The sequence below is a fragment of the Apostichopus japonicus genome, chromosome 3 (genome assembly GCF_037975245.1).
Source record: "Apostichopus japonicus isolate 1M-3 chromosome 3, ASM3797524v1, whole genome shotgun sequence".
NCBI lineage: Eukaryota > Metazoa > Echinodermata > Holothuroidea > Aspidochirotida > Stichopodidae > Apostichopus > Apostichopus japonicus.
Window position 1 is genome coordinate 6,090,416 of NC_092563.1, and position 26,790 is coordinate 6,117,205.

The 26,790-nt window shown below is 36.3% G+C and overlaps 1 protein-coding gene across 1 annotated transcript in view; it reads right to left on the reverse strand.

Annotated features, from left to right (window-relative positions):
- Positions 1-4,316: 4,316 nt before the first annotated feature.
- The window catches only part of LOC139961504 (uncharacterized), a 74,614-nt gene continuing 52,140 nt past the window's right edge, over positions 4,317-26,790 (reverse strand). Inside the window, exons 3-5 of the mRNA XM_071960709.1 lie at positions 21,009-21,176; positions 20,021-20,190; positions 4,317-18,708 (exon numbers count right to left, since the gene is read on the reverse strand). Of these exons, the coding sequence (XP_071816810.1) occupies positions 18,367-18,708; positions 20,021-20,190; positions 21,009-21,176 (680 nt within the window). The 3' untranslated portion in view covers positions 4,317-18,366. The remainder of the gene's footprint in view (positions 18,709-20,020; positions 20,191-21,008; positions 21,177-26,790) is intronic.

A 26,790-nucleotide genomic window follows, 5' to 3' on the forward strand; every position in this document is an offset into this window, starting at 1 on the left:
ACTTAGAGTGACAGGTTCTAGCTGTATTGATGTAGTGTAACTGATACATTACAAGGTAAAGCCATGTTCAAATGTTGAGAAAGGTGTTAGTCAAGTTTCTGCCTCCCTCGTACCTTCTCTCCCCCTACAAAAACCCCATCCTGGCCCTCCCATCCCCCTTCTCTTCCCCTCCCCGTTCCTCCCCTACAGGTTATAACACCGTCCAATTTAACAAAAATTTGAGAAAGTGGTACACTTTTATAAATATACCTGGATATAATAATGTGTAGGATTCAATATTTAATGCAGGGGCTCCCTAACTGGGGTGCATTAACCCCCAAGGGGTGCGTGAGTCCATCCCAGGGTGTTAGTGAGACGATTCTGAAAGTCAAAACTAGAGTACTTTTTGTTGAACTAAAATCTGACATATCATATAATTTAGTAATGTACAAAAGTCGTACCGTACCTATCGACAAACTCTTTTCGCGTTCCATACGCATGTGTTGCCATAGTAGTACCGTACCGTGCATATGATAAATAACTGAATTATGAAACAGACACAGGCCGCATGACTTTGGTGAAGTTGGTGTACGCATGACAGTACGTCGTGAAGATAAAGAGCCGTAGTTTTTAAATAATTATTTGTTCATCTCTTGTTTTTATCATTACAATATTACACTATGAACTTGATTTTTACGAAGCACTGTTATGCGTATCAGGTGCGTATCCAGGGGGGGGCGTTGGGGGCGCGCGCCCCCCGGGTAAGAAAAAGAGGAGAGAAAAAAAAAAAAGAAAAAAGGAAAAAGAGGGGAAAAAGAGGAGGAGGAGAGGAAGGAAGGGAAAAGAAAAGAAAAGGAAGAAAGAGAGAAAAAGAAGAAAAGGAGAGAGTAGAAGATAGCCAAGACCTCGGGAAGAGAAAGAGGAACAGTAACATCATTACAGCGGTGATCGCTATTATATACACCGGGTAGCCAGTGACGGATCAAGGATTTCGGAAGGGGCGTGTGCCTCACCCTATCCCTTACACCGACAACTCCATTTTTGACGTTTCCATTTTTCCTCTCTCACTCATGATCTATATATATACTATATATGGTCTGTCATAACGCGTGTGTGTATATACGCCTTAAAATTGTGCTATGAAACCAACTGTGGCTGGTCTCGAACTCGACCGTGTCGTCGGGGAACATGACGCATTTCGGGAAGGAGCGACCGCCCCCCCCCCCTCCTTCAGCATTATTTGTTATGACATCGCTAGTAATTTCAAAATAGAAAGTGCTTAGATGCAACTTACAAGGCCTGGGAAGTGTCATTTCCAGCGATCTGGGAGGGATTTTCGGCCAAAATTTACTTGTACGCTTCGCGCCAACAAATGGTCGTGGGTAGTGCCATTTCCAGCGATCTGGGAGGCATTTTCGGACAAAATTTTCTTGTACGCTTCGCGCCAACCTATGGTGGCGCTACGCTTAGATAATTTGCCTACATGCTTCATCCCTCCCTTGGGCAAATTCCTCGCTACGAGCCTGTTTGAATTTGTAAAGCAACCAGTAGATATGACATCATATCAGTGAGCATGAAAATGGCGTTCCAGGATGAACAGCCTCAAAATTGTCCGACTTGCCCGTGAAAGTTGCGCAGTATACCGCGGGGTGCTAATGTAAACGACGAAATGTCTTATGTAGATGGAGAAAAAGCATGGAGGTCCAATTATGTCAAACCCAAGTGCGGCGGAACCGGGGAGGCACAGGGGGCACGTGCCCCCCACTTTTCCTCAGGTTAAAAATGTGCCCTTTTTCTATATAAAAATTGAGGTGTCTCAAGTTAGCAAGAGGCCAGGGAACCAGAATGAACACTCGGGAAGGGCCGTTTCCGGCCATCTGAGGGGTTTGTAAAACCAAAAATTGTCTTGCACGCTCCGCGCCAACCGATGGTGGCGCTCCGCTCAGATAGTCGTGCATATACTTTGCAAATCCTAGCTACGCCCCTCACTTTTAATGAATTTCTGTTGGTCAAACTCAAAGCTACTTCGAATGGAAAAAATGTATTAAGATATTAACAAGGAATAAACTCTAATTCGGAAGATTCCTACATTAGCAACTAGCATGATTTCACCTCATTTTGTCTCAAAAGAAAACTTGTTCCTTGTTTCCCAATTTGCACATTGGATATTGTAGTGCTAGTATGCACATTTTCCTTGGGGGGGGGGGGGGTCGTTGATGGAGTGATGTGTATTCGCAAATAAGAAAATACAATAAAAGTTATAAAGGGTACTAAATGTAAGGCTGCATCAGTCCAATCGAATTTCTGCAAAGTGCCCTTTGATGCCGGTGCCCCCCCCCCAGGTTAAAAGTGCTTCCGCCGCCCTTGGTCGAAACTCTCTTTTACATTAGTAATGGCGAATTAGGGGCTGTAGCCCCCCCCCCAGCCTCCTACGTCTATGTGTGTAGTGTTCGGTTTCGGAAATATCTGCTAATTTTTCATTTCTTTCAACGAAGTTTGATAATAGCCGTTATAAGAGGTTTTAATATTTGTACACCAAGAAATTAACTGTGTCTGAATTTTCGAAAATTTCTGACCAACATTCTTCATCACAGTTCCCTCTACTCGTGCAATTTTGACCAGTCTGTTAGGGTTGAAGCAGATTTTTCTATATTGTTTGTCCATAGATGAAATTTTGTGCAACGTTAGGGTATATTTTGAGGTGAGTTTATTCACGAGAAACGTGAATTTTCAAATTCTGGACAAATAATGGGCTTAAAACCTTGAAAAATGGGGCTGACGGATATTGTGTGCCGCGACGTAGAATCACCTATTCAAAAGCAATGATCCACGGGAGATGCGATGAGGTCGAACATGTTTTGTGACTGGTGACAATCTTCAAAAAGGTTATGGATGGAAAAAAACTATTGGGAAATACTTGGTTCTCAGGCGAAAAGTGTACATCTGGTTGTTTATTTCAAGCCTGAGAAGTGCCATTTCCGGTGATCTGGGTGGTATCAAAACCTGAAATTTTCTTGTACGCTGCGCGCCAACCGATGGTGGCGCTCCGCTTAGATAGTAATTCGCGCCCCCGGGTTAGAAAATCCTGGATACGCGCCTATGTGTATTTATAGTATAATAATGACTCAGATCGTGTCTCGAAAAGTTGGGGGTTCGTGGACAACTCTGACATCTACAGGGGGTTCGTTGGGGGGGGGGATAAAGTTAGGGAAACTGGCATAAGGAGAGCACGGATAGAAGCTGTTAACAATTTCAAAAATGCTAAAACTGGCCAGTGAATCAGATGAACTTTCATTCATGCCAGTTTAAAATGTTTGAATAATTTGCATCAGGTCGTTGCAGAGTTGTTTTCGGTGGAAACGTCACAGATATTTGGAGGCACAATGTGATATATGAATACCATTATTATGTATTTTAAAGTTACGTATACATTAATTCTTTTATTAAGTCATTTGTGAACCATGCTATCAATTTCTTTTTTTCAATTCTTTTGATTTCGTAAACTTTGATGACCCCATCAACAGACTTTATTGTGATTGTCGTTAACCGCAAATAAAAAGTCAAAAGTGATATTAATCAGCAGAAAGATTATTTTAGGAAGATTTATTTCCATATCCTTTGTCATTTCTTTGGTGTGTTTTCCAGGAAGTCATTTATTTGGCATCGTTTAGAAGTTCGATACTCGAAAAAAAGGGTCATATTGATATGGAAATACAAAGATTTGTGGTGTCTTGGGTACACAGAACTTTAGTACTCTCAGTATTTCATAAAACATAAACATCATCAAGACAGAAATTTCCTGAGTAAAGATGGAACCACTCCACTAAAATATATTTGTTAAGCTTAAAAAGCAACTTCCGGTGTTTGGTGTAGCGCGTACGTTAAAGGATGTGAAGACTCGCGCACAAAGAAACGTCTCATGCCGGTAATCTGACCTAGTTTCGAATGAGGTGTACATAACTGAAGTGTTAGACACCACCATCGATCCCAGAAAATACACACACAGCTTACTACCGTCGGTAATTAGACACTAGTGCACAGTCAATACATGCAGCTACGGTCAATAACCACAACACAGTGTTTCACGTTTCAAGGTATTACGTTTCATTACTGTCTGCATTTTTGTAGCGACAAGAAGAAAACGTCATTTGCAAGCAACCGAAAGTTAACTTTTTCAGAGCCCGGCACGCGGTTTGGGGCGAGTATTCAACGCCTTTAAAGGGATTTAATCAAAACAACGAAGTACTATGGAAGCTTCGTAAACTAACAAACGTGGGTATTATGGAGTGACGCTAACAAAATCAAATCAAAAAAAAAAAAAAAAAATACACAGTATATTTAGTGTAATGCTTTTATTGATTTCTATTTTTTTCACACACGCAAATTTCTGAAGAAAACGATCACTAAAATAAAGATGAGAAAAAATATCAAGGCAAATCTCAACATACGAAGCGATGGGAATCGATGACTGCAGTTGTAGAGGGAAAACTCAAAAAAGACAAAGCATACATGAAATATGGTAATTTTGGAAACGTCACAATAGTCTTTGGTTCAACATTTGGCTGCTGTAGATCAATCACATGCATGCTCTTATACAAACTTTTGCCCGATTTTTTACAAAACACTTTTGATACAGTTGTTTATTCAAAGACATGTTTATGTGTTAACTTATCGTAGTTAAGTGTAGCATAGCGTAACAACATCAAATTGTAACGAAGCTTATCTTCATACGCAATACATATCTTTTTCCAGTCTTTGTTTTTTTTTTTTACAGCTTTACCACAAAATATGCGAACGGTTAACACTGATATCGTTGACCATACAGTATTCAAAAGATATGAATATTTAACGAGTTTGCACTGTCTGTAAATTTTCGCCAATACACTAGTATAGCGACATTTGTATACGTCACGACAATATTCCACAAGGTCACAGCACATTGTTTTGTTTCCGACTCTGTAAAATGAAGAACTTATCAATCGGAAACTAGGTCGCCTAATGTTTGCCCTAATTGATGATAACGTGGTTTGTAAGAGAATCGCCATTTTAAGAGATTCCGCAAAGAGAAGGTGATGGAGATGGGATTGGATCTCGCAACTACATTCAACACATCTTTGGGATGATCGGAACATTATACAACCTGATCCATCTCGCCTTGCTTGTCAGTACTATATAGAGTGGTATTTAGCCAACCAGTAGGAATATTGTCAGCTGTTGCTGATCAAAGAGCACCAAACATCTCACGGGGGCATCGAACCCTAACCTAAGGGTTATGTTACATAATATTATAAAATGTCTACAGTAAGAATTCTCCTGATGGTGTGGGCGGCATACCTAGGAATTGTGGAAGGTGTACGATGTGGGGACGATCCCCCTGGCCCCAGTATAGGTTACAGTACAACGTGTACAGTTACCTCAGTTTGATATTATCAAAAGTCGAGTATAGTAAGCATGGTGGTACTGCTGTGGGATATATTTTTTGTATAGGTGGGTAAATAATAACAGGCTAGATATAAGGTGATGTAACCCTTTATATAAAGCTGGTAGATCAGAAATATCAATCAATAATTAACACATAGCTGCGCAACAAAAGTCTAAAGCATGTTATAAACATAAGGAACCGCACGCATTCCGTAGTATGCACTATGGCTGCTTAACTAGGCTTCCTATCCATTTGTGTTATATAAAGTTTCCTCGGTCCTTTAAAAAAAACGGGATTTAAGTCTCACTGAATAAAAATCGCTCTGACTTTTGACGTACTTTTGGTAGGGTCAAACGAGGACATATTGTGAATTGAGAACAGGTAGATAGAAATGTAACATATTTCGCAAAGAACGGAATGAATGACAATTAACTGCTTTGGCTAAAGTATTTTGTGATGGTGAGCCTATACATGTAAGCTATAACCGTATATAATACATGTAGGTCTATAACTCGTTGAGTGTGTACCATAGCCTAACACATTGTCCCTATGCAATGTTACAACGAACATAATTGCGGATATTCCATCCACGATTAGTCACTGATGTGACGTCATAAAGTAAACACAAACTGACAAGAAAAAACTCGGTTAAACTGAAAAAATGCCGATTCGTCGTAACTTTACCATTCACTTAATTCTGTTTATATCCCTGGCAGAAAATAAGCAAGTAGACCTCTTTGGATTACAGCCCCTCTCCTTGAAAGAAAAAAAAAGAACGTTTTGTCTGACGGATATAGGTTTTCGTGCCTCGTTTCTTAAGTTTGAAAACAAAAACTATTATAAAACATTTCCACTTATTCTACGACTTATTTTTGTTTTGTTTTTATAAAGAGTGAGACGAAGAAAACAAAGACAATCATATAAAATAATCCAGGAATGTTCAAAAGGGTATTCATGTAAGTGGTTGAGTAACAATCAATCAATACTTTAAAACTTTTCGTTTAATATAGGTTATAGAACATTGAAGATTTTATAATGACGGATGTGAAAACATGTCTTTCGTCTAACCATCATCACAAAGAAAGGAGGAGGCACTTAACTTGTCCACAACGGTGGCAGTTGTACCAAACACAACAATTCCTGAGAACCAATTATCCCTGCATATATCTAGTATATGATGCATGCATATTTTATCGACCCGCTCATCATAAAAAATGACCCCATCGTCGACCAATCACATGATTTAAATTGGTAACGTCACATGATGTAACAGGTGCCGAAGAGCAAAATTACAGTAAGATATATAGGATGTAATTATAGTGAGTCGAGATGCTATATTCATGTAGTAAGGATTACGTAACCGAGAGTTAATATATTCTCTGTATCTCAAAGTTAATACCATACACGAAAGCAAAACACATGATAAAAATTGGGTAATATTTTCTATTACACTGTAACTGTTCTCACATTTAAAGAGAAAAACAAGGGGAAATGTTATATCATTAGGTTTGATAGCGTTAAGCAATATAAAATAATTTTACTAAAATTACGAATTAAAGGTAAAGTTACATATCTGATTAACGATAATATGACTAAATTATCCATATATATTACGCTTAAAAATAACCAATTTTTATAAGTTCAACGACATATAGTGCATTCATGCGACAAAAAAAAAGTATCAAACCCTTCGTAAATTATCTTAAACCTTTGGCAAAGATACTAAAGGGATGCAAAAACATCAACACACGGAGAGAGTGATGGACAATTTTTTTTTACTAAAAGCTATTTTAACTACTTACGTATAGACTCACACACGCTCTTACACACACATACACAGATAATTAAGAGTAATGCACATTTGGAAGTACCTCACTCAATTTACGTCATAATTCGTATCCGAAATCACATTTATTTCCCCATTTTTCGTTATAAGTTACCTTCGTTTAACCACACTTTAAACTTATATCTATGAAAGAGAATCGTATTGGAGTTTCAGGATCGAAAATAGAATGGGGTGGAGGAGGGAGGGGGAGGTGGGGGGGGGGGGGTGAGAGCTACGTTCATGAACAAAACACGTATATGCATTCTCGCTTCCTACCTTACATGCTTGCTGCATTTTCCTGAACCTTATCAGCATATTGTATCGGGTGATAGGGCGAAGTGAGACCTATTTCAATTGTTACTTTCCTCATATACTTAATTTAATATAGAAAAAGGACAGAAAATCGAGAAAGTATTGTGACAATGAAATTATAAACCATATTGTTTTTATATACTTTTTTTTATCTTCGCAAAACGTATACGTAGTGGGAAAAGCAATAACAATGTGCAATCTGTGTAATGTGCAATGCTTAACGTTGTGTTATGTGTAATGCTTGACGTTTTCCATTTGAAGCTATAACGTTAGCATAATGCTGATATCATGGACAATTATACGGTTATTAATCAACCAAAAAGAATGAAAGAAACAATAAGTAACATTTAAATACCGTAATTTCGTTTGGCCCAAAAAAAAATGACGTATTAGCGATTATTATTTCTCTGGTTAGTATTAATAGTAATGCAAAAACAAAAAAACAAGATTTAAAAATAAATAAATAAAGAAACAAGTAAGAGATGTCGCTTTTATGCCAAGGGCAATTTAATCTAAGAGCTAAAATTACGAGAAAAAAAATTGCTGAAATCGGCGTATGACTTTTCTAAAAAAAAAAAAAATGAAATTAAAATAAATCTTCGGGTTTTACCTCAAAATAAATGGGATACGCCTATAAACAAAATAGCTGAAGATGGGAACAATTGCACAATGTTTATAAAGTTTTAAACCTTTGAAGAAAAAAAATGAAAGATACTATTATTACAAGGTTTTTAGTTCATGTAAGTAATATAAAAAACAGCTGTTAGGGTGTATATTTTTGCGTCAGTTTTTTTTTTTATCAATAAAAACAAACTAACAAGACTAATTCTTGGTTACGATGACTAAAAAAATAGACAAGATAACTACAAAAAGAAGACGGTTTCAAAATAAAATATTAAACCGTTTGTCAAACATAGAACTATAAGTTTATTACTTCTCTATAGGTACCCTACATGCAAAACACATTCATCTTCAAGAAGTGAAACAGTTGTTCATCGTAAATTCAGTAGGACAGAGATTGGGGTAGGTGGGGGGGGGGAGCAAAGGAAGGGTATGTATTTTTTTTAAACGTCTATTATTGTGCAGGCCGCAAAAATTTTAATATTAAAACATATTTGACCGACAGCCTTTGATTCAGTGAGTATGTTGTTGTCATCATGTGTTTCGTGTTTCCCATAGATAAACATCTATAACTAGAGAAGATTTATGAAAGCGAAACGTAAGTTCTGTTGAAGCAAACAGATAGTTCCATTTTGTTTTTGGGTGCAAAATACAAACTTGAATATAAATGTTAAAATGGTGGATTTATTTGCAACCTCTGAATTTTAAGTTTAATACCAAACAATATAGAAAACAAAAACACACATCCCAATGAAGCATACTTAAATTACCCGCAAATTAGCTAGATATCGGTATTATGGAGTTAACGTTAGATAGAAAGCATTAAGAGGCAAGGTGTTTTTCCTGAACAGGTTATTAACACTGTTAAAAAATATCAGCCATTTTGTACGCTGTTAAGTAGTGAGTTTAAATGCGACTGTGGCTATATATTAAAATGAAGGACGAAAAAAACAAAAAAGAAAAAACGAAAGTGAACAAATTTCAGTCTTATAAAGCTGCGACATTTAACTTATTTCTTATTTAATTAATTTCAGAACTGTATTTATGGTGCTTATATTAGCTGGCACTTTTAAGTGAAAACAAAACCAATCAAAACTATAAAGTTATCCATGAAATTATAGCTTTTAGCCAAACTAATTATCATACATGCTATGTAAAAAAAAAATGGGTTACAAGTTGTACGAGCTTTTTTACAATTTTACTAACATTGAAAGGTCTATAAGAGAGTTTCGCTACATATGAACATGAACAAATTAAAGTAACTCTCTGATTTTACAAACATTTTTCTCTTTATTTCTTTTGTTATCTTCTGAAAGGTTATCAAATTACAAAAGGTTCACATGATGTTGTAACATCTTCACTCTATTTCTCATCCGCTTAAACTCTCATCATAAACTCTGAAAGCCGTTTTTGTTTTTTATCACACACTTTGAAATTCGCCAGAACTGTCTAGACCAATTCACCATCTTTAAAAAGACGCAAAAAGAAAAATTCAATAATACTTTAAGATTTTACAAAAAGGCGTATTCTTGATTTAGAAAAAAAAAAATACTCAAAACCACACACTGACTCGCAGTTTTTTCCACACTCTCTTGGAATGAACACGTCTTGGAAGCGAATTATGTAACAATGCATACAAGTGTCTTATCTATGAAGTTTTCGCAACGTCTTCTTACACAGAAAGATTCACCTCGTACATCTACTGCTCTTATGGTCGGATTTCCTTTTCACACAAAATATATACCAACTCAACACATCACCATTTAAGGTTTAATTCCCATCGATTCGGGTTACTTCCGGTTAATTGGAAGACCCACATGGTTTGCTGTTATTATGAAACTCAAGCATACAAATCAATCGAGTAAGGCAAAGCCAATATATCAAACACCCTAATAATATACAAATTAAACTACATCAAACATATTTGGTTACAAACCAACCGCAGAAAGAATATCTGTCAACTACGAGTACTAGGTTATACCTTAAAAGCTATTGTAGTAAACAAACATGATAGATACAATTTTGAACAACCATCTTGCCCATTCATTGTTTCATCGACTGTATGATAGTAACTACGGCAACGAGACGGTTCCATACATGGTAGCACGTGAGCATCATAAACTACATATAAACAGTAAATAGCACAATTAAAACTAATCGCATGAATATAATGGCTGCGATAACATGTGAACAACTTATATGGTTAGGCTTTTAGACTACTATATCCTAACATGATAAGTATGTTTGATGTGATTGTCGCTTAACCGTACATCATCGTCTTCACCAAGATCAACGGTTAAGAAAATTCATACAAGAAGCCCGGATAATACTTATAGTGTGTAATATTGGGAAACAAGAATGAAATATATAAAGAGAAATTGTTTTGATGTTCGAAGTGGTCTTGGTTTCATGGTTTAGCCTCGCCTGCTGCTTAGTTGAAAGAAAAATAACGTGAAACATTTATTCCTATATTCGCATGCTAGTTTGTATTAAGCCCAGAGCGCTCTTTTCTTAATTATATGTGATTACTCTAGGAGTCATTTTACTTTTATATGATCCACGACCTTAAATGTGTCACCGAATCAATAACTATAAAGTTTAAAATAATGAATATCCATTAGACATGCAGCTACACACGGTAAATTATGATATCATTTTCTTGGTGAGAAAATGTTTGTACTAGGTCATCGTATAATATATGTACTGACTTTATCAATGTAATGAAATTCAAAAGCGTATTAAAGTTTATAATTAAACGAGTTCTTTTACTTATTGTACTATTCAATATATGTCATACTTCAGTTAATATTGTACCTAGTAAATATAAAATCATGGTTTGGGACTGACAATTAAAGCGAATATTGTCTTACTAAACCTGAACATTCAAACTATAGTATTTCGTACAATACTGCAAAATACGAATTCACGCAAGTACTGCATATTCTAACTAGTAAATCGTGCAGTATATCGAATATTTAAACTATAGTACTGCGTGCAGAACTGAATATTGAAACTAGTAAGTTTTGTTGAAGTGAATGTTAAAAGTAATACTTTGTGATGTACATAATATTTAAACGAGAAAAGCCTTCTGGATTAGATACATTGGCCTTGGTCGATATTTTCTGACAAAAATCCCTATACATTGTGGTTAAGTAATGTAAACTATAGTTAAAAGGACGAGAAGAGAAACGTTGAGAGGTTAATGGTTCTTGTAATTATGAAGAATATGGGTATAATGGTTAAATAACTGAAGAAAAAGTCATTACAATCATTTCAACTAAAATTGAGTTTGATTCTCAAAGAGATATTAAACAGGATAAAATAAGAAGGAAGTGCTGGAATTGTTGTAATTATTTTCTTCACTTTAGCCACTGAATAAGCGTTTTCATTAATGTAGCTACCCAATGTAGAGAAACTAGTTTTGCGAGAAGTATGAAATAATACATCATCACAATGCGGCGCACAAAAGTGTATGTACAAATGCCACTAAGTAAATGTACACATCTATATAAGTTCGGTATTAACTTGGAGATGTTTCACTACGTATCAGCTACTACTACTATGATACTCCAACAGTCGCATAGCCGAAGACGCATATTAATATTATTCAAAATACACAGAATGTATACACGACACTTCAACACACTGGAATGTACCATATTAAAGGGTTAGGGGAACTTTCCGCTTTTCAAATATAAGTTGATAATCATACACACTAACTGCAGCCAGAGAAGTTGTGAAAAGTACAAAATTCCTTACAATTAATGATTTGCTCTTTGATATGAAGAACATGGAATTGTAACCCCAACTGTGATTTACAAACTGCAATACAACATTTATAGCATTTTTACAGAATATTTGGCTCTCTGAAATAGTGTCCGTTAGTTCCCGAGTCACAGCGGTACAATTGGCTCACAATAGTAACAACCGAAGTGATAAAAAAAGGGTACAAAACGAAAAATGGTCTAGGCAATGTACATGCAAAGTTGACATCCGAAAAAGGCCCTTACCGGTAATAAAGTCTAATCGACAGTCCCTTGCCGGTAAACGACTAATCGAAAGGCCCTACCGGTAGTCGTATTATCTTTGTCTTATTACTGGATTCCTGATTTAATCGACCCGTATCCCTCCAATCCTAAAAACGTCATCAAGACACCGTGATTCAAAGGAAGGAAAAAACTGAACGAATGATGGGTATAAACCACATAACACTGTATATGCAAAAATGACATTGACTCGATAGTAGAAGCTGGTCTCATATCAAGTCAAATAACCTGAATATTCATAAATTTCAACTCGCAGTAAAATATAATTCATAGTTTACCATAGACATACATACATATGTATATATAACAGCTAAATCAACTGCCATGTCAACTTATTGAATAGTTAAATTGATTTTCCAAATACAAGTAACCAGTGTAACATTATTCACGGCATAGCCTATTTACACAACAGGGTACAGTAATAAAAGCCGATGACGTATCATGTCAACTATTGAATATTCATATTGAATTTCCATCAATGCTGCGTTGCTGTTAGCATATTTACAGCAAATGTAAGAATTTCTCGTAAACCTTTTGAAATTCATTTCGGGTTCACCAAAAAACAGTCACCATGCATTGCCATGATGTCCATGGAATGTTAATACAGTAGTATGAACAATTAAGGTAAATCTTAACCTTAAATATGGGTCACTTTATCCTCCAGGTTTCTCAAAGAAGAAGATGATGAAGAAGGAGAAGAAGAAGAAAAACACAGTGTATATGAGTTGACCATTTTTGTGGTCCTTTTAAGATATTTCTCTGATCTATTTTCTGGTTAACTTTTGACTAAATTGTGAAAACAGCATTTTGTTTTACTGCCATAAATTGAGTTAACAGACTGATCAAATATGTACAAAAAATACTTGCCCACTCTCTCATGTTAGGTTGGTTTAAAACGATTTAAGAAAAAAATGTATCAAGATATTGGTTTGAGATAAGTTTATCTATAGCCTACCAAAGGTTAGTAAAGCAATCTGCCCATCTTTCTTCGCGAGTACAACGACGTGACATTGCACTTTAACTTTTTGAATTAGTTCCTCGTAAAGTACTTCCTGGTATATGTCGGAAACCGAGTCACATTTTGATGTTTTCTTCTCTATCGGTGGTTTAAGGTGTTTTAGCTTGTAATACTTTCGCGGTGACGTTCGGCAGCACGTTTTTAATAAACAATGTATAGAATCTAAATAGATAAATATGGAAGATAAAGTTTGCGTCCTCGTGAAAAAAAAAACACCTTAACGAAACAAACGTTCACATATTCACTGGCTTTCGTCATTCTTTGGCATAAAAAACCTCTGTCCAATAAAACCTTGCATAAGAGGAAAGTTGACAAAATGTTTTAAGAAAATGGAAATTTATAGTGTCAAGCTCACAAATATAATCTATTGTGATACAAGGCCACTTAAAAGTGATTTGAGACTGCTAAATAATGTAAATTGGCAACGTTAGAGTTTAACCTGGCTCGAACGATAGGATACGTAGCTATTGATTTAAAATAAATCTGGACAGAAGGTACAGCATTATCAAACAAACAAAAAAAGAAGTAAAAGGAAACAGGTAAAGTTGTTATTGCTATGGAAGTTGAGCCACTTCCGATCATATAATCCAAAATGGCGACTACGAAGGGCCTAATGTTTCTGCTACTCTTCTAGAAACTACTTTTTTTTCCGATTTCATCCGTAGTCCCACTACTAATAGTTCTAATTATTGTACAAACTTTGTCTTCCTCGGAAACACTTTAAGAAATTAATTTACATTTGTTAGAGATATCTTAGTAGCCTAACTTTAATTAGTAACACTCATCTTTTAGCCTAACCAGTATTAACAACTCTCAATACCCTTGCTCGGTCTAGGCTTACACCGATTCCAAAGCTAGTTGTTTTTTTTGAAAATCTCTCAAAAAGTTGTTTTTTTAAGTCTCTTTGTCATTGCACTTGTTGTGGGGTTGAGAGGGAGAGTATGTTTTCTCATACGCGGACTCACCCGTCAACTTTTTACCGGACTTTCTTCGGTTAACTTTACCGCTTGATAAGCCCTCTGAACTTAAATGAATGTTTATGTCTGCATTAAAGTTAACGTAACTATTGATCACTTTATCTGTTTATTTATATGATCATCGATTATTGACATCCAATACTTTCAAACGGTGATAATTTGATTTCATTATTTTCATGATATTTAGCAAGGGCGTAGGAAGCGGGGGGCTGGGGGGCGACAGCCCCCACCTGAAAACATGGGGGGCGGAAGTATGCTTCCGCCCCCCCCCCCCCAGTCGTCGAGGGTAAAAACCCTTTTAAAACCCTTTTAAAAACCCTACGCTACACTGTGTACAGAACTCCGTTTGTTTTGTTCATGTACGGTAGGTCAGGCATACATACTGACATAGTACACACACCATCGCCGCTACTCCGTAGTTCATGCATATCACGTATAGCACGTACACGCCTGGCAACTGCACGCAAGATGAGTAAAGTAAATCAGGGAATATGAGAACATTTTATTACAAATTCAGACATTTGTGGCACTAAACAGCATCTGATGGCCTCTAATTGTTCAAAAAATTTTGCAAAGGGGAGGAGGTGCCCCCCTCCCCTTTGGAAATTTTAAGACCCCTCCCCCAGGACGGCGATCACAATCCATCATGCATCAGCCCCCCATGACAAAAATACCTTCCTACGCCAGTGATATTTAGATATCTTCTAATTTTTAAACCGTTTTATTCGTGAACCGATTGAAGTTCATTGAAGTAAAAGTAGAGTCTTCTGTAGGTCTTCCTATCAAATTTATACATATACAGGTGATATTATAAACCAATTTTGTTATATAATATGGAAAATTGTAAACCTTGTTAGTCATAATGGTAATGTTTCCGTATAAACGTTCCACGGACCATTACAAACTAGTTAATAACATTGTGTATTTGTGAAACGTTCTATCGGGTGAATGTGATTACAAAATAAAACCAAGTTTCCAAAACTATTACAACACAATGGTATAGATATCTAATTCCTATCGAACGTACATCATTAATTTCCTAAGCGTTTGAATTCATATGACCATCAGAAAGAGGTTAAAACCACGGCAGTGCTACGCAACACGTTGCTCGAACTAATCAGTTAACCAGTTTTTGCTTTAGAAATTCATTACAAATATGTTCAGTTAAAAAATATCCAGATATATACAGTTAAGTATTATGATATCTAAAGTGTGAACATGTGATCAAGAAAAAGAAAGGGGAAGAAAAAGAAGAAGAAAAAGAAGAAGAAGAAGAATTATTATGTAACGATATTGTGATCTTCAAGTTATAATACTTAATAAAACCATTTGGTGACTCTTTGAAGTTCGACATATATGACGACAATTAAAAAGGGCGATAAGTATTTTGTCTTTTACAAATTTTACAATGAAATTGTAGGATATATATCTCCAATCGACCCTTTTCAGAGGAGTAACTTTATCACAGGAAATTCCAGATTTTGAAATAAGTACTACACGAAGCTGAAAGAGTCTGTGCTGATAAATCACATGTCAAACGCGTTTTTGTCCCCTCTTGTTTTTTTGAACAGTTTTACATCATACGTGTTCATTTTCTCGCTAAAGCACATACTTAAATAAACCTCACTAATCAATAACCTACTGATTAAGAATTATTGAAAACCAAAACAAGTTTACAACTAATATATGACCTTTATGATACATGTTGCTATATAAAGCCTTCCAATTTCTCCTTCACACTAACATTTCAACAAAATCATTCTAAATGCCTTTTCTCTCTTTTATTTTTCTTTTTTTTTCATTCAAAAATAGAATTCTTAATACTGCAGGGTGTTGAATTACAAAGGCAAGAATAATTCGTAGCTTTGAAAACATGACACACACACACACACGCACACATTTTGCTCTTTCCTGTGCAAGAAATAATGAGTTTTTCCAATCTTTTCATCAATCAAGTATAAAAACAACTGTGTATACCTTATGACTATTAAACGCGTCGAAACACTCTTTTTTGTTATAAAGAAAAAGGTATCGTCTAAAATAACTATGGAAGGATTAAAAGAAAAATATATTTTGTCTGCATATCTCAGATTTTGGGGCAGCGCTAATTTTGTTTTATTACTTTAAAAAAAAAAAAAACAGATGAAACTAACCCCTTTTTGACATTCCGGTACAATTATATAGACCAACCTATTCTTTCTTTAACTTCTTAGAAAGAGTTTCAAACATGATACTAGGTTTGATAACAGTTTACATATTAATTAAAACTGTGCATTTTCTGCAACCAAGGAATGATATTTAATTTCACTCGAGCTTCACGAATCTTTGTTATACGGGCAGAAAATAAACTGATATTTCAGTCAAAAGAAAAATTAATTCTGGCAAGAAAAGTGAGAAACCCATCTAATTACCGGCAAGGTTCTGCACTTTTGTAGGGCAGCGAATACTGCGCAAGTATTGGCTGCTTCAAGTTCTGACCGTCACAAATTACACCTTTCAGTTGAAATACTAAGAGTATTTTCGATATGACGAAATTTGGAATCAAACCCCTGAACGCTGTTTTAAGACAGCTAAGACAAATACCAAGGTTAAATTTTATTTTTGAAAACGCTAAATGAACGAGTTATACCTCTTACTTAATATGAGGATGCTGCATGTGCAACACATGAGTCTGTTTAAAACTCTTAGAGAGCAAACAAGGAACGTAAACAATATAAAACATTAACATATAGTTCCAGAAAAGATAAAGACATGAACATATAGGTCCAAGCAAGCAAACAAACAAACAAACAAAACGGAGGAACAAAACAAACATTCGGATGAAAGAATGTACAAACGAAATTGAACATGTATACAAACAATGTTAAAGACGAATCGGCAAGAAGTAACAAGCGAACTGTTATTTACAATGATTTAAATCGAAGTAGAATAAAAGGTTACTTTGTATTTCAGCTTAATTGCGGTTCTTTACACAGTCCTCCTCCACACATTGTTTACTGTTTAAAAGTGTATGATATTATTGGCAGGGAGACCAAGTTGGGTGAGGGGGATATAAACATACACTTCTATACACCTCGCGTGTATAGGTCACTGCCATATTCATAATTGTGCTTTACACGTAGAGTATAAAGATGGACGTGTGGTCATCTATAGAAGACCGCTTTGCATAAATTATGTCCATCCAAAATGAAACATAATTAATTCTGCATCGGTCTCTAACATTCCAAACCTTTTAGTCTACTTGTCAATATTTTAAGCCTGAGAATGATGGGGTGAGGTATAACAAACAGAAAATTATGAAGCGAAATTGTTATGATGATTTGGCAACTTAATAATTGTACTACTACTACTAGTATAGAAACAGGGATAAGTAAATTCTTAATTGATATACTTTTAACACCTGTGTTCGTTTGCATGACGTAATATGATTGTTCACGTTAGTTATGTTATAACAGTGGTATAGAAGAGGCCTTATAGTGGCAGTTCACATGATTCCCCTGGTTAATTCAAAACTATTTAGTAAAACCTTGAAAAACGTGGACAAGGATAGAAAAACCCTGCAGATTGTCCCGTGGATTGAGAAATTAAGTGTTTGTGAAACCAAAACTCAATAATAACAAAATAAATGTAAGGAAATTCTTCGAGTTTTAATGTAAAGCGTATACTGTTAATATTGGATGAGAGCTGTAATTAAGAAGAAGAAGAAAAAATACATCTTGCGTTCGGATATGGGACTTGTAATTTTACCACAAGCAAATACTATTTCGGTATAATGATAGAATTAATAGAATTGTCTATGGCGATAAAAGAATAAGTTAGAAGGAAAGAACAACTTTTCTTCTCCATTTTCCGACTCATTTTTGAACGATACTTCTTCCTTCTCATGAAAAGACAAAGGAAACCTCACACACTCCATAGCACCTTGTACTGGTACGACCAACAACAACCAAAAAAAAAAAACCCTCACACACTCTTAGTAGGAGAAATTTAGAGAATAAAAAATGCCTTAACACAGAGAGTGAGAGAGAAAAAAAATGTTTTAACCGGCAAAGTTAATATTCAAATTAATTCTTACATAACCGGAATGGAAAATTCTTGAGATGTAGTTTTGTTGACTTTGGTTTTTGTTTTGTTTTGCGTATCCTTTTCATTCAAAAGAAATGACGTCACGGTGACGTGGACGGTCCGGGATTTTCCCTTTGTGACTGTGACGACGAGGCGGCGCTCTGTTGAATGTCAACGGTGCCTTCTGCTGGCTTTTTGCCCTTTCCTTTGTCTGTGGCTTTCTTACCTGTGACGGTAGTGGTCGACGAGCCCGTAGTTTCTTCTCCGCTGCCTTCATCTTCGTCCGTATCCGGCGTGTCGTTACTCGTATCCCCGGAGTTCCCACTGCTACTAGAGGGCGCCATCTTGTTGGCGGGGAGCCAATAATGGACGGAACTATCAATCAAGTGCTTAAAGCGACGCATTACTCGGTTACCAATAGATTCATATGGTTCGGCCATTATCTGATGAGGAAAAAAATAAAGCAAAAACAATATAACGAGGAGAGAATCAAACTAACACAGTCATGTCCAAAATGAAAACACGTTGATATAGTCATTTTGACTCTCGCATATGTAAGCATGTACCATATAACATCACTGCAGATGAAGAAAACGCAAGAAAACTATCCACAAAGTGGTTAGTTATATGTGTTGTTATAGATTTAACTAATAGCTAGCTAAGCTAGCTAACTACGCAACGCTCAGTGGGTTTTAAAAGTTAAAGCTTCAAAAATTAAGTTAAGAAAACAATCATATTTTTTTATGGCGTATTTTGCGTCTCTCTTTTGGATTTGAAAGAACATGTTTTTCCATGAATTTTTTTTTGCGGGATGCATATACAGCAATATTATGACGGCTTTAACATTGTGCGATGTCATTATTTTAACCTCTTTCATTTATTTTTGAAAAATGTCACCGTTAGACAATATCTTCATTCAAAACATCTCGAATCCGTGAGATCAATGAAAGGTTAAACATGAATAATTTACCCAAAAAATTCTTCTTTCTTGTCTTACCATATTTTGTATCATTTTTGGTATATTTATATTGAACCGTTATTAATTAACGAAAATCATCATTCCAGTAAATTGTTTAGCATCCTTTCAGAATATTAATCACATGCATGTAACGTATGCCGGAGATTCTTTATATAGCACTTTCTTAATATACGCGTAACCAGACTTGAAACATAGGATTTTTCTATGTGGTAGTGTGTGTTTATGAAGACGTGGACATTTTTTACACCGCGCTTGGGAAGGAGTCCATTTGTGCTCAATTCAGGGTGCCTAAATGCCAAATAGTGCTACTTTTGCACAAAACACAAAATTGCTAAATTGGTAATATTTGTGTCGCAGTCACTGTTAACGTCCCCGCAGGACGAGAGACTTTTCTCTACCCCTGCAGGAAAATAAAGACCTTTGAGGATAGAGTAAGAGGAAAGAAGACAAGCAAATCTTTTCAGACTGGAAGCGTAAACAATAGATTGACAAAAGTTAAGAAAACTAGTGTCAGCCAGAGGAGGGGGGGGGGGGGGTGGGAGGTGTGTCTGATTTCACTCGGAGGTTACCCCAGCCTGGTAATACCACCCTCCCAGGAGTACCATAGCCATTAAAAAGAGAGGGGGCAAATCCCTTCCCGATGGCTGGGTTGTTTCCCGGAAGTAAACTTGACTTCTGGGAGTTTGACTCACAAGATAACTTGGTACCGTAGCCTCCATTTTCGTCTTCGCTGAATTTCCAACCAATGATCGACAGAAGACCTTAAAGATAATTACCTCAATTTCTACCTTTTCGGATCCGATCACGAGCATTGCCTTGTACAACTGTTTCTCTACTGTACTGTGCACTCCTCTGCTCTGTATGGTACCTATCAATTCTAGGTCAAGCTTATTCAAAAGTTCCTGTCTAGCCGTCACGACGTCACTTCCGGAATCAACCATGAACTCTAGCGAATAAAGATAAATAAATATGTGGGTTATCAAAGCCTTTGCTATATATGTATAGAAATGATAAAGATGCTCATCTCCGAACAATACTATTAACAACAAGTGAAAAAGGTGGGGGAGGGGGAGGGGAGGGGGTGGGGGAGGGGACGAAGACGAAACCTCCGATAGTTAATATATACGATGTGAAAATTGATACAATCTATTTGAAAATGGCTTAATGCGCGGCCATAACAAGGTATACGAAAGCATGACAGAAACGCATATTTGTTTTATCGCTTCTTTATATAACATTAACTAGAGAAATATTTATGGATAACTAGTATCCACAACAACACAGCTGTTTAAAAGAGGCCGTATACCTGCAGCAAGAAACCTCAAGTGCTCCTTTTCAAAAATTAGAAGTGACAATTGTTTGTTAACGAAAAGTATCCCCTTTTCTATACTTTATAATGAAAAGGTGTCCTTTTGTTATTTGCAAAGCGACCTTTTGGTAAGAAGTCAAGACGTTAGGTTAAGTGTGATTGTATATATAGTGCTGTTTTCCAGAAAAGAAATACATTCAAATACTGGAAGGTTTGGAACAGAATAGATAGAGGGGGCAAATTTCTTCTTCAAATCAAGTTAAAGTCACATGTCCCACTGCTCTTCGAAGTCCCCCCCCCCTCTACCCTCTCCCTCTCCGGACTGAGTCCAGTAGCGATGCCTCTGAGCTAAACTTATGTCCGTTTTATTTTAGCCTACGAATAATCACCAATGATAATTGTAATCACGTGATCACAGTCCTCTTTCTTTTCTGTTTTCGTTGGTAAATGTTTACCTTCGTTAAACTGTTCTCCACCAGGCTTCAGCGAACGCAGTGTTGCTCTCACACACAAGAAATCATATTTAGCGCCATCTATTTCTTTTGGCTTTCCCCAGTATCCGATGGCTTCTGGAATGGTAGATTCTGCATCATCAAGTTTCTGCTTTTTGCGCAGTTTTGGCACTGTCGATATCAAAGAAACATGAACTGCACTAGTTGAATATGCATGAATACAATATATTTGAATATGCATGAGGTTTACATGTTACTGTCGATATCAAAGATACAGAAAAGGGATAATTAAGCATGTCATGACCTACACTAGTTGAATATGCATGAGGTTTACATGTCACTGTCGATATCAGAGATACAAAAAAAAAGCAAACTTAAGCAACACGTCATAAACTGCACTAGTTGAATATGCATGAGGCTTACATGTCACTGCCGATATCAAAGATACAGAAAAGGCAAACTTAAGCAACATGTCATAACACCGAGACCTCAAGTTTTTTCATCTCCCAAGACAAGTTATAATGTGGCAAGTTGCATTGCCTCAAGAAGTACGCATGATACTACGTATGATGCAGTATTTCTCGGGTTAGGGTTAATCCTAGGGGTTAACCCTAACCAAAGGGTTTCCCCGGTCCACATATATAAGACATTCATTTGGCTGTATCATGCATGATGACATTGCTCGACATATTAAACTGTGTACAAAACGGTTCGCTTGAGAATTACTGTCACGTGAGGATTGGCTGATCATAAACTCCAGTAGTTGCATATGCATGTTAAATTATTTGAATATGCATGAGGTTTACATGTCACTGTTGATATCAAAGACACAGAAAAGGCAAACTTAAGAAACATGTCATAAACTGCACTAGTTGCATATGCATGAATACAATATTTGAATATGCAGGAGGTTTACATGTCACTGTCGATATCAAAGATACAAAAAAGGCAAACTTAAGCAACATGTCATAAACTGCAGTAGTTGAATATGAATGAATACAATATATTTGAATATGCATGAGGTTTACATAAGTAGAGACTGTTAACAAAGTAATGAGCAATGCGTGGTGACTGATACATATCTAACAAAGAACAGACAAATATTGTCCCGAAACAATATAACGCACAACCTGGATGGATTACTGCTCCAACCAAACTTAAAGGATTTTTTTACGGCAATCGGCATGATTTTCCCGACAATGCACAATATAGTTTCCCGACACCGTCGCTTTTAACCAGACCTCTTTACCCTAAGATGTATATTCCGTTTTTACATCATTTCCTTCGAAAAAATCATTTGCGGGTATAGAGGAGGGGTGGGGGAGGGGGTGCGGTGCGGTGCCTGAATGTGTAATTGTCCCTCGTGTTATTGCGCAACAGAAATTGAACATAGCCAAAAACCAGTCATAAAGATGACGCACTTAGTCGTACCATTTTCTACTCATTATTTCTCGTTCTAGGCTGCACCAGTCTACGTGTTAATGCAACAAACCTAACCCCTATCCTAACACTTTGTATGTACGTATAATTGAAATCTGCATCATACTTATAGTAATACAACATAATATTCAGAGACCATCACTCTAAACAATATCTCACTATTATTACTGATTATATATAATACATGATAATATATGGATGAACCGCGAAAGGCCAAGTTTCTACGAAACTTGATACCATTATAAAGACTTTAAATGAATGCGGATTGCAATAACTTTAGTGCCTTTACGGTATCTAAAGACTATGGATTACTCTAGTCGTTACATCGCATTACTTATTTACATGCATAATCCAGATAGCTGCAAAATATTGACCAACCGGTGTATACCATTGACGTCACTGTTACGGCGGTATGACCCGGTCACGCATATATCCGACCACGCGTATATATATATATAGATATATATGCGTCGAGAGTTAATTGGTTCGAGTGTACCAACATGGATGATTGGGTGAAATTATGTCATTTGAATGTTTATATATATTATATTAAATCGTTAAAAGGCTCCATGAGAGATCTGCATTATAGTATAAACAAACAGGTTTTAATCGCCCGTTAAGTTTAGATTATCTTTGAGAGGCCGTTGAGTGAACCGGATAAAATCAATGCACGCAAAAGGCCATTGACTTTAGTTGAGTTGAATAAACCTTACTGGCAATGTAACGTTGACCTTTTAAATGATTTCAAATCATTACGTATTTAATCACAGCTTAATAGGAACATCAATGTAGGTACACCGGCTCCTGGAGAGGAGAGGAATGGGTGGGGGGGGGGGGGGCTGCTTTGGCAGATTTACTCATTTATAGGCTAAAGCGATTCCCGGTTTCCATGAACCTATTGCACTTAACTAAATGATAAATATCACATTTATAAAAGAATGAATACCACATTCATAAATTTTGGTTTGTCCTTTGGAGGAAGTCCGATAGCCTACAGTGTTAAGTTTAACATTAGTGCCAGTGGTTTCCAATATTAAACATTTAGATACATCTTCAGAAAGAATTTTAAGCAAACGCGATCATGCTGTTATGGAATTGTAATTGTTTACCTTTTAATTATGGGTCAATATTTGTTTTCTTATTTTAGATGCATCATTAGTAAGTTAGCTTAGACATGCGAATATAAAACCAGGAAGGAAATATGACCAAATACTTTTATCAGAAATTCTTAAAAAGGAGAAATTGCGGATAATTACTGGATGGAAAATCATGTAAGGACTCGAGCTAACATAGGCCTATACCAGTATATAGGTTAGGCCTATACAGCTGGCGGTGGTCGAAGAGTGCAAAAGCTTAACTGTAGTATGTATTAAACAACAACCAGTTAATTGTTCTAGAATAAACAGTTTTTACCAACTTAATTTCAGCCTGATTACGACGATTTTCCACCAGGACCGTGTGTCAGTTGCACCAGTATATAGAACATCCACCTCACTGCACACGGCACGATTTGACGCAAAATAATCCACTTTTTCTTACTGATATATCACATTAAATTAACTAAAAAAATAAAACACTCAAATAAAAAACTATTTATAGAGTAAACATTCCTATACAACTACAGTGTTGTGCATTCCGGCTTTTACTTATGCAGACATACCACATGACGGTGTAACACGTTTATATCATCTTTTAAATTAGTTATATATATTCACCATCCAAATTCCTTTACTTATTTATTTATAATTTCAATTTCAAAATCCCAAATGAGCGACCTCTTCACCGGTTCTCATCATTGCAACCCACCGAACCATGACGCCTCAAAGAAAGCCACTTATCGCCGCCATTCCAAGATATACCGTATGTACTTGTCACATTAACCATTGCCTTGGTTGACGTCATCGCTTATCTATGCACAGTTCAATGCTGCATCGAGTTGTTCACGCTAACTTCAATTCATTTTTTTTTACCGATGCTAATTCTTGGATGAATTTTTACTCTATCTTTAACCAACGAGAGTTCGTCATCGCTGCTGCGCCTGCCTGCAATTAATATCCCGTACCTCGTCACTGTTTTTCTCTTTTCCTCTCACTCCGGTGAAGAAAGCGAAGCCTCAAGTCAGTGGTTCGTCATATTCAGAGTAACATTCAGTAGTTTTCTTGGAAATAGCGTGATAACTGCTCGTGCACACCCAGTACAGCTATCAGTGTTGTTTATGCTGAGCCTCGCCGGTATCAGAACGAGCAATATTAAACGTATCGCTGAAGATGCGTTGGGAAGAAACGATGACTAACCATTTCCACGAAATGTCACCTCGAGAGTAAATGTGACAGGTTCATGATGAGTTCAGAGCTTTTAATGTACTCTGCGGCAGTGTAGATCGCACAACGTAGTGGTGTATATACTACTGTGTGTTTAGTTGCCAAGGCCACATACAAGGTTATATATTGGCCTATGCGGCGTTCTGTAAACGTATAACGTATATACTGCATTGACGAATGCATAGAATCACATATAGGGATTTGGTTAGGCAGTATTCAATGGGATAAAACTCAATCGTGTTTATTCTAATCTTGAGTTACTAATTAGCGGTTTTACTAGATGAATAGAGAGTTACATCTCTCGCTCTTGAATTCAAGGTTGAGTTTTGTTTTCCAGGTAACGATGTTTCAAAGGTTATCGGTTCATTGACCGATCGTTCGCAGAACTGAGTCACATCCAGTGAGGTCCAAGATCGGCATTATAACCTATGCTAGAAATAGTAGCCTATAAAGAAAATGGTAAAATGTTTTGAAATCAATGGAAAAGCTTCAGTTGAGTTTTCTTTTGGTTCATTTACAGGGCACACAGATTTTCACGAACTTGAAAGCGTAATCTCCGTTGACAATCTTGGCAGCCACATGTTTGTAAACAAATTCATCTGATTTATATGCTGATTCGTGTATACGTCAGGAATTCGTATAAACTATATGTGCATGATACTGGCGAAGGTATTGTGCAAAATATGTAGAAGCCCTATTCAGCGATAGGCTACGACGAAACCAATGAAGGATACTTTTTTTCATATTCTGAAGGAAAATGGCAATAGAATGAAACCAAGGAAACATTAGTAAGAAAGTATGGAAATTGCATTCCCTATTCCATATACTTATACTATATATGTTAACAGATGTTGATGGTCCATTGTTAAAATAGGTATTGTTACAGAGTAGTTTGTGCAGGGGGTGGGGCGGGGGTAAACCTACGGACCTTTGGCAGTTTCTTGCCATAATGCCTCCCTTTTCGTGGTGCACAGTTTTCAGAATTTCTCAATGTTCACTTTGACTTTTTTCCTAACCCCAAATGTTGCTTATTGTCACCTTTGCACTAACTGAAATTATGCTCACCATAAATTCAAATTCTCAACACGCCTTTGCTGGTGGACAACTGTACACATTTGTAAATATTTATATACTGTAAGGATTACTTGTAGTGGGTTAAAATTCATACATATGTCAGATTGATCAACCAACTTGGAATAGGCTGCAGTTGTATATATGTACACCCATGTTCAAATGGTACCGTCAGTAAACTTGGAACTAAGACTAATTCATAACTCATTGAAAACATGCCTAAAACTAAATTGATTCGAAACATAATATTTATTCCAATGACAAGAGACTAAAACAAGTTCACTTTTATTCGTGACATGAAAGTATAGTTCAACAAATGAACATGATATACTTGAAGACCAGACTTACTTCAACACTTACGCTGAAAATCGGACTTCTAGCTAAAATTAAAGAAACTTTTTGTAAAGAAAATGTTTTATTAATTTTTTGTGCAAGTAGTAAAATACCCCTGTTTATTGGGCATTCGGACGGTAATTTTGGTGTATAAGCGCACCCTACTGTTCATAATGAGCTGACCAAGAACACGTTTTTCTTGCGGTCAGACATTTTGGTTTCGATAATTATTTCATGTAATATGATAAAATGGAACGTGTTGGTGGTCCTTAATTCTATAATAACTTTTTTTCTCTTGGTGGATGCTCAATTTTCTTCACGAAGTGTACAGACTTTATGAATTACATAATTTGACAAATAACATAAATATTGATGCGACGGTGAGGATTGTATTGTTTCTAAATTCGTCATATCTTCATGCAAACTCAAGATTTGCAAAAACAGAAAAGAAAGAAAAAGACATTCTGTTACACTGTATTAATATCTGTCCTAAACAGGCTCTTGACCCGTACACAATAAATTGGTTTCCTGACGCTTAAATAGCATTTCATATATTAATGAAAATCGATGCATATGAAATGCAAACAACGCAAAATACTGTGAAAACGCACACACAGTGA